At 35.5% G+C, this 9,529-nt stretch overlaps 2 protein-coding genes across 2 annotated transcripts in view; both read right to left on the bottom strand.

Annotated features, from left to right (window-relative positions):
- Window positions 1–1,990: 1,990 nt before the first annotated feature.
- Window positions 1,991–4,923, bottom strand: bsx (brain-specific homeobox). Its single transcript, XM_079599051.1, has 3 exons — window positions 3,864–4,923; window positions 2,866–3,056; window positions 1,991–2,748 (listed from the first exon to the last, which is right to left on the bottom strand). The coding sequence occupies exons 1-3, from the start codon at window positions 4,114–4,116 to the stop codon at window positions 2,509–2,511; spliced, it is 684 nt and encodes a 227-aa protein (XP_079455177.1). The 5' UTR covers window positions 4,117–4,923; the 3' UTR covers window positions 1,991–2,508.
- A 1,701-nt stretch (window positions 4,924–6,624) lies between these two features.
- Window positions 6,625–9,529, bottom strand: part of lim2.1 (lens intrinsic membrane protein 2.1) — a 4,877-nt gene continuing 1,972 nt past the window's right edge. The window contains exons 2-5 of the mRNA XM_079598676.1: window positions 9,456–9,529; window positions 9,094–9,243; window positions 7,154–7,288; window positions 6,625–6,883 (exon numbers count right to left, since the gene is read on the bottom strand). The exon at window positions 9,456–9,529 is cut by the window's right edge and continues 119 nt beyond it. Of these exons, the coding sequence (XP_079454802.1) occupies window positions 6,822–6,883; window positions 7,154–7,288; window positions 9,094–9,243; window positions 9,456–9,529 (421 nt within the window). The 3' untranslated portion in view covers window positions 6,625–6,821. The remainder of the gene's footprint in view (window positions 6,884–7,153; window positions 7,289–9,093; window positions 9,244–9,455) is intronic.

Genomic DNA, 9,529 nt, shown 5'->3' with positions numbered 1-9,529 from the left:
GGCCCCTGAAAATGAGCTGATGGCTCTGCTATTAGAGCAACATGCAGATGCGTCCATGTGTTGCAAAACGCTTAATCTTTTAATTGATCACCTTCCGCACGGCCTATTCTCTTGCAGTGTTTTATTTTCCCCGGCTAAATCAGAATCACGTTTTGAAAACGACATGAATTGCTTTTCAAAGGATGGAAGTGTGCCACATACCCTGTTAGAGTTTTTTTTTTTTAAAGGACTTGCCGTAAACGCTACAATAAACTCGAGCAACCCCTTGCTACACGTGTTAATATTGTAGATATTTTATTTAAATTTTTCAGCTTTATATTTATTTTCTAATAGAAATTTATGTTTGGTTATTTAAGGACACCTGTTTGAGTTTTAAGTATGCTTTAAGACGAGTTTAAAGAATAAAAAATAAAAACTGAAGAATTATGGGGAGTTTGTGTGGGTATGGCCTCCCTAGACCTATCCCAACTCAAAAAGGACAGAAAAAATATATATATTATTATTTTTTTTTTTTTTTACACAGACTAAGTTCGCGCACATATAGTTGTCAACAGCGTTTCGCGAACAGAAATCGGGTTTGAGTGAGTTGTGAGTAGGTAACCATAGCAACACCTGCGATCGCTGTCTGCTTCGGACGGTAGCCTACCTCAGAAAGTAGGACCATAGGCAAGGCTACTGTATTTTTTTTATTTTTTTTATTTATTTTTTTATCACTGTTATTATCCATCTTATTTCTGAACGCGGAAGTAAGCTTTTTTTTTTATGCGCGCGAAACTTCCGATTATTCCGATCAATATCGCGCCTATTGGTAAATAACTAGAAGAATAACAAAGTGCTGTAAATGGTAAACCTATATATTTGTGCTATTACAAGTGTGTTTCATGATAATGAAATTAAAATAATATGATAACAATTTAAAGTTTGCATTGCAATATAAAGCAGCAAATGACACCGGAAGCCAGACACATTCAATTTACAAATGACTGCGCGAAAAACAAGGTGGATATGCACACATTAGTGTGATAAAACATTGATGTTTAGATATCTGCGCTACGAACACTGAAATATGAAAATTACGGACAACTTTAAACGAATAATTGTAATTAAATTCAGGCCAAGTCTTTTTTTTAAATCGCGAAAAATGAAAGCGACCCTACATAACACCAAGCCCAGTGAAGTCAGTAGAGGCATTATAAAACTGAATTTAACATGGTAAAGGAATAGTCAACAGTGTACGATGTGAGTTTACAAAGGACGAATTGGTGTCTATCGATTGTCCAAAAATAATTCCAATGATCAACGACCAATTCCAAACCCACAATACAAAAATATTCTCATCATACATTCAAGCTCAGATCTCTGCTGCACGGTCGATAACAGGGATGTATTCCGTTAAAAACGAACCACTGAGAACAATAGCTGCTTAAAGTGAGTCCCATTATTTATGTATTAAGTTTGTATAAGTAATAAAAGCTTATTAAATCAATTATAGATGAGAAACAAAAATCAGTGATAAATAAGTAATTTTGTAGCTATGATGCAGTTGTTTATTGACAAATCGATTGATTTTATTCCATGCGTTTATTATTTTTATTCGGCCAATATTACTGTTATTTTGTTAATGTTATTAAAAGTTCCAAAATGTTTTTTTCTTTCTTTCTCAGCGATGCAATTGAAGAACCATTGTTTGCCCAAAGAACCTTTCAGTGAACAGTTCTTAAAATACTTATTTTTTTTCTCATTGTCAAGAACATTTTAATAATCTAAAGAACTTCTTTCTCCCCCACTTTAAATAACCATTTGTGCAATGGAAAGATTCCATGGATGTGAAAGTTTCTTCATGGAACCATCAATGCCAGTAAATAACCTTTATTTTAAGAGTGTTAGTGCTCGAAATTGTGATTACGCGCAGCTTTCATGAATTTAATGAAATATTGAATTCATAAGCTTTGAAAGCACAAAGAAAGAAGACGCTGCTCGTTTAAGGATTGTCTTAGATAATTCACTCAATATACATTGTTTATATACATTATTAGTTTTAACAAATGACAAGTCACAGTTTTAGAGTTCATAAATATGTCAGTCCACATGCCAAACAAAACAACCAATATCATCCCGCGAAAGTGCTGAAAATGTAAAATGTTACACTTCAATTGGAATGAAAATTAATTGTTACATTTCTTGAATGATTATTTAGCAAGTAAATATCATAAATCTATTTACAGATTGTCAGTACATTACGTACCATTAATTCCACATTTACAAAAATGATCAGAGTCGTCAGTCACAAAGCCATGATTGTGATAAATAATAATAATAATAATACTGAATGACCACGCATGTATGTCCTTCAGCTGTCCAAAAAAAACGATTAAGCGCTTGAACAGTATAGCTATATAGACTGATGTAAAAAAAAATAATAAAAAATAAAAATAAAAAACTATATAGAATTTCCTATCTAAAAAAAATTAAATTAATATGATTTTTTTCTTCATGAGGGTGATAATACTAAAGTAAATGTTCAGGAGAGCAAATGTCATCTTCAATATCGACATCATCTTCATTGTCGTCCAGCGTGTATCTGTCCGGACTCATGCCGTTTTTACCGTCTGTACTTTTCTCGTGCATTTCGCTCTCGCTCGTGTTCTCCAGCGATCTGTCTACATCATTTGGGGTTTTCTGGTCGTCTTGTGTTTTCCTCAGCTGTTTTTTATGCTTCATCCTCCGGTTCTGAAACCACGTCTTTACCTGCGTAAGGCAAACGATGTATATGCCTTAATAAACTCCTGATTCGTTTGAATTGTGTGAACACATAAGATCTTGAAAATGATGTCTGGATTCTTAAACAATATTTAACGTCATTACCTGTGTTTCCGATAGACTGAGCGCCGTAGCCAGTTCCACGCGCTCAGGTGTGGACAGATATCTCTGGATCTCGAACCTTTTCTCGAGTCCTGATAACTGTGAGTCTGAGAACACTGTTCTGGCCTTTCTGCGTCTGCAGTGCTTCCCTGGTAATTCCGGATGATGCTGAAATAACGCAGGCATCTGCATTCCTTTTGCAATGGAAACATATTGATAATCATTAATTCATTACTCAATATTGCAGCCTTTACAGAAAACAGAAAATGTTTTATATTTTAACCGTTTTTAAGGACCCCAAGTGAATTAAACATGAGTTTAAAGTAAAAAAGTGTAAAAATAAAACACAATATAAGTTAGAAAAAATAAGACGTTGTTTTAACAGAAATTATGTAAAAAATCGGTTAGAAAAAATACAGATGTTTTTTTTATTCGATAGGTGATTTTTAATAAATAAAAGCATAGCCTACTGTAATCCTATCAATTACAGATAGTAGATAGTTTATTATTGTTATAATAGTTATTCATATCATTTTATTACTCAAATAAATAATATGGTTCTTTAATATGAATATCACCTTTCACTGTAAAAATACGTACAACTGTTACTAAGGATTAATTCTTTCGAATTCTAACTCTTAAAAATATTGTCGTTGTTGCAATAGTCAGATTTATTGAACCACATTGAATTATAATTTTTACTTTAAATGTTTCAACAAGAATCACATTTATGTTAATTTGCAGCATAGGCCTATTTTTCAACTAAACAATTAGGGTTCCGTTTAAGGAATGCTTTTTAAAATATTAACTGGCATATATGCCTGGATTTTAATGATTTTTAGATGTTTATGTTATAGCGGTTATTTCTTGACCAAAAAAAATGCACCAATTTGTAAGTGTACAATACATGCATTAAATTCACAAAAATATTAAGGGTCCTAATAATATCCATTATTTCTTAATGTAAATGTTTGAGTTTAAATTTAGCGTAGGCTACTTACCGGATGCGAAAAAGTACGGATGGTGTTCAGGTTTGTGTAGTGGATGATGCGGATGAGGAGCCAGGATCGGTGTAGGCATAAGGGGATATCCATACTCTAAAAGAGGCATCCGGGAGGCAAGAGAGTTTGAAAAGGGCGAGGGAAACACCTCTCGCAAAGGTTTAGGCTTATGTAGTAAAATATCTTCAATGAAGAACGACGTTGACCTTTGAGTCGGCATCTGGGGGACCGGAGATGTGTAGTTCAGATTCATTTCAAAACTTTTTGTAAAAAACACGGGCAATTCCGTGAGGCTTTTTAGATGCCTGTGTCGCAAACAAAATCACCAGTCTTCAGGACCTTAAAAGCGGAAACGTAGTCTTCGTTGGCAACCTGTGCACGCTGGTACAGGTACATTACTATTTATTTGGATCGAGACTGACAGCAGCAAATCAGGAAGTAGATTAGCACTCAGCCAATAGCGCGAGGGCTGGGCGGAGAATGGAATGAGTTCTTTATGGATTAATTATGCAGGCGGCGGGAGGAACGGCAGGGACAGGGTCGCTCGATCCCCGTGGTGCTGAAAAAGCCTCGCAACAAGAGCCCTGCTCCCGCAACAGTCACTCAGACATAAGCCTGCACTTTCACTGTACACTGGCTTAAAAGGCGCGTGGACCTGTCAAGAACCTTAACAAAGGACTAACACTGGCTGATAGCGTTTAAAGAATTCAGAATAATGCACCGCATGCACCTGTTACAATCCATTTGAAGCTCCTGTTACGACAGTTACAATTTAAATGGTCTCCGCGAGTTCTAATTTAACCCTGTTTGTTGGATTGTTATCTCATTTTTAAAATAGCCCAACATGACAAATTATCGTGGTTAGAATAGCCTATTAATAATAGCCTAACAAAAATATTGTTACGCTAGTATTTAAAACGGATTACATCAGCTGCAACTTGTCAGTTACGAATGTTATTAAATCTTCGATAGTTCTGTATTATTACTAAAACAACCGAATTAAAATAAACCTACATAAAAAAAACCATGTCGACATTTTAAATGGTTTACAATGCCGCTTCTGTCAGTTACGACCGTTACAGGCTACCGTTTAAAATGTCCCTTTCGCTGCATGCTAACTCGGATTTTTGTAGGCTAGGCTATAACCAAAAGTTAAAACAACAACAACCATAACAAAACAACTAATTATTAGAGTATGATAGGGGTATTTGCAAATCATAAAGGTAACAACTCACCACTTAGTAGCCTAGGCTACTTTTGTGAAAAAGTAATTTGCTCTTTATAGACATATCGTCAACGTGACTGCTAAAGTGGCCTAATATGTCTGTGGTTCTTCTTGGCGTTTTCTTATTTCATTTATTGGTGAGCATGTATGCTGTGTGTGGTATAATTTTTTATTATTATTTCATGTTACGGTACAGGGCAACAGGGCTTCTATGAAATGGGATTTAATTGTAGATATTGAAATCTGCGAGGATACAAGTGTGCTTCAGTTCCGTCTCAACTGATGGAGCGGTAATTTGTTGATATCGTGTTGTCATCACATCTGCAATCACGGGGGCTAATGGTAAAAGTGTTTCATTATTGGCAGAAGTCTTGTAGCAATACTATTAGGTAATTAGGTTGGATGTTAGAGCGAAAGTAGTAATCCTCGACCGCAGGATTTCCATTTGATCTGATGGGTTAGAAGAACAAATTAATTACTAGATTCAATTGGTCACGAAAACACAGTATTCCTGCAAATATGAAATAAGGCTTCATTAGTAGTACTATCTCTTCTACGAAAAGAGAAGATCCTCTAAATTACAATAGGAGTTGCTCATTTGAATGAGTTTCTAGTCATTTAATGAGCATATCTCTCATGAACGCATGCAATGATCTACTGATATATTTGTAAAATAGCCTATAAGTAGGCTAGTCTGCATGAGATTCCTATCAAATATTTTTGTTTTAAACTAACCATTTTGTGGGGGTTATGTTCAAAACAAGTAAAATGATAGGCCTTTATTATGCGGTCAATTTATATGGCTTCAATGATGCTTAGCCATTTTATTTTTTACTGTTACAGAAAACAATATAAAATATCGATTAAGAAAATGATTTCGTGCAGTGTATGCAAATTTACTCAAACGATGTAATGTGATTTTGGAGCACTGTCTGCAATCGAAACCTTTTATTAACTGGCACCTGCGCTCCACACTGCTAACGAATCACGGGAAACCAGTTGCTTTTATGGCAAAATGCGAAAGTAAATGTACTAATGGTGATGGAATCGCCTTTACTTGAGAAGTCGATAGAATCCGCACCCATGCAGAGGCAGTTAAGCAGCTTTTAATAGCCATTTAATCAAGTGAAATTGGGAGACAGCACGCCACTGCGTCACACCTAAGTGGTGCTTTTCTGTAAGAAGCTTGTGGCATTAGCTCGCGCACCTAAGAGCAGTTTACCTACTAGACTAACTTATTGTGTAATGCCAAGTCCTTATATATCTTAAAATATAGTTTGTTACTTTGCACACACGAAGTAGGCTACCATTAAAAAACTTGAAAATGATCTGATCACTCTTCTAAATTAATTTAAATTAAACCACGTATTTTCTATATTCTGGATATATCAATGTTTTTTTTTTGTATTGACTTTTCTTTAGATGACTGCAGAACCCCTTTGTTTTATAGAAAGAAATAACAAAAGAAACACATGAAGAAAGGATTGAAGGAAAAATAAATAGAAAGATGTATATTATTTTGAATGTTTTTTTATTTATTTGATGTTCAGATTCTCCACCAGTTGTTTTGTACAGTTTTTCATAATATAGACAAAAAGATTGTAAGTGTTCACACATTGTTATCCTATCTATAATTCTTTATTTAAAAATTTCTTTGTTCTTTTTCTTCTTGACCTAATGGTGTTTTGGTGCTAGAGTGGCTTCCGATATTGGTGATAATAAAGCCCAGTCTTCTAGTGAGGATTCGAGCTTCTGGGGCATTCATGCATCCGGTATGCACACATATAGAAAATACCTAAATAAAAACAAAAAACAACCACATTAATTGAAGTAAAAAACAGTTTGTGTTGTTTAGTTCAGTATAAACTGATTCTATAGCAATTCACATGCCTTAATAAGATGTTTCAACAACAACAATAAAAAAAACACACACAAATTAGTTGAGTGTGTATAAGTACACTACATTTAAACCATATGATTTTTTGTGTGTGTGAAAAATATAAACAAAGAAGTACCGTATATAATTTAAAGGTGTGTTTTTTTTTAGACTAACGACTATGATTACCTGAAAAGAAAGTGAGCACAACAGACACCCAGCCAATGATGTAAGACCAGGAGAACCTCCAGTTACCATAGCGTTTACCATAGTAATTTATTGTAACTCCTGTGTACACAGCCATGGCCAGAAACACAAAAAAGCCTTGTGGGGAGGAAAGGAGAGAAGCAGGATTAAATAAAAATAAGATGTGATTAAATAAATAAATAAATGTAACAAAATGATTAAATATAAATATTTAATATTGTAGTATTTTTTTTTTAACACTACATCATAATTTCCATGTTCCACAAGTTGCAGGTTAATTTATTTAAAGGGATAGATCACCCAAAAAGCAAAAATTCTGTCATTAATTAGCCTACTTACCCTCATGTCGTTCTAAACCTGAAGGACTTTAGTTCTTTTTGATGAAAGCTTTCTGTCCCTCTGTTGAAAGTTATACAACTACCACTTTGATGCTTCAAAAAGTTCATAAAGATGTCATAAAACAAATCCATATTAATCGAGTGGTTTAGTCAACATTTTCTGAAGAGACTCGATCGCTTTATATGAAGAACAGATTTAATTTAGGCTTTTATTGACATAAACATTGATCAGCGAACATACACAGAAGCTCAAATGAACCTGAGTGTACCTCATTGGTTCTTGCTGAAGCTCAAACGTGCTGCGTAACGAGAACGAACCACATTGGTTATTGCTGAAGCTCAAACATGATGCGTAACACAAGAATGAACCTCATTGGTTCTTTCGGAGGCTCAAACATGCTGTGTAACATGAGAATGAATATCATTGGTTCCTGCGGAAGCTTAAACGTGTTGCGTAACACGAGAATGACCCTAATTGGTTCCTGCGGAAGCTCAAACGTACTGCGTACCACGAGAATGAATCTCATTGGTTCTTGCTGAAGTTCAAATGTGCTGCGTAACACGAGAACAAACCTTATTGGTTCCTGCAGAAGCTCAAACGTGCTGCGTAACACGAGAATTAATCTCATTGGTTCCTCCTGAAGCTCAAATGTGCTGCATAACATGAGAATGACCCTAATTGGTTCTGGCTGAAGCTCAAACGTACTGCGTACCACGAGAATTAATCTCATTGGTTCTTGCTGAAGCTCAAACGTACTGCGTACCACGAGAATTAATCTCATTGGTTCTTGCTGAAGTTCAAACATGCTGCGTAACACGAGAATGAATCTCATTGGTTCCTCCTGAAGTTTAAATGTGCTGCATAACACGAGAATGACCCTAATTGGTTCCTGCGGAAGCTCAAACGTACTGCGTACCACGAGAATGAATCTCATTGGTTCTTGCTGAAGCTTAAATGTGCTGCGTACCACGAGAATGACCCTCAGTGGTTCCTGCAGAAGCTCAAACGTGCTGCGTAACACGGAAATGAACCTCATTGGTTCTCGCACTTCAAGCGAACATGATTGAGCTTCCGTTTACCACAACTTATGTGTGAGTTGATGAATGTTTATGTGAATAAAGGCGTATGTGATATCATATAAAGCCATCGTGTCTCTTCAGAAATTTTGGACTAAACCACTCAATTCATATGGATTTGTTTTACAATCTCTTCATCAACGTTTGGAAGTATCAAAGTTGTTGCGTAGCTGTCAATGGAGGAACAGAAAACTATCAGATTTCATCAAAAATGTCTTCATTTGTGTTCCAAAGATGAACTAAAGTCTTACAGGTTTGGAAGGACATGAGGGTGAGTAATAAATGACATAATTTTTATTTTGGGGTGAACTAATGCCTTTAATTATATTTGCAAAACAATAACACAGTGTCCACAACATAAGTGACATGTCTATTTCTCTGATTCCTTGCAACAACTAGTTACAAATACTTACAAAATATCACATTTGAATCAGGATTTAAATGACAAAGTCTTTAAAAAAGTTATCATATTTCAAGATTAAATAGGCAGAAGAAAAGGCAACTTACATGAGATGAAGAACAGAATGCCTGCAGCGAAGCTTTTATCAAACCTGTCAAAGGAAGAGTAGTGGATGAAGGCCATGATACCGATGATGATGCCAAAGAAGCAGGCCAACAGAGACAAGATCATGAACGCTCGTGTAGCATCCCAGTATGCTGTGAAGGCAGAAGGTCAAAGGCCATGTTATCACCACCAGCTTGTTTGTAATGCATGAATAATGACGTCAAAGTGGAATTGAATGTCTAGAGAACAACAACTTTAAAACACAAGTCAAATGTGCATTTGATGCAACTAAAGTAGGTTTGATAAATTACAGTCGTTTTTGTTCTTTTGTTTGTTTATGACTCTGCTGAACCGTAAATCTCACCAATGCTGTCGGTGTGTGTGAAGCATTTTCCCGGCATGCAGTATCTCCACAGCCCCTGATGCATGTAGTTGTTT

Source organism: Phoxinus phoxinus, assembly GCF_949152265.1.
Source record: "Phoxinus phoxinus genome assembly, chromosome: 23".
In the NCBI taxonomy this organism is placed as follows: Eukaryota; Metazoa; Chordata; class Actinopteri; order Cypriniformes; family Leuciscidae; genus Phoxinus; species Phoxinus phoxinus.
This window is presented reverse-complemented; position numbering and strand designations above follow the sequence as displayed.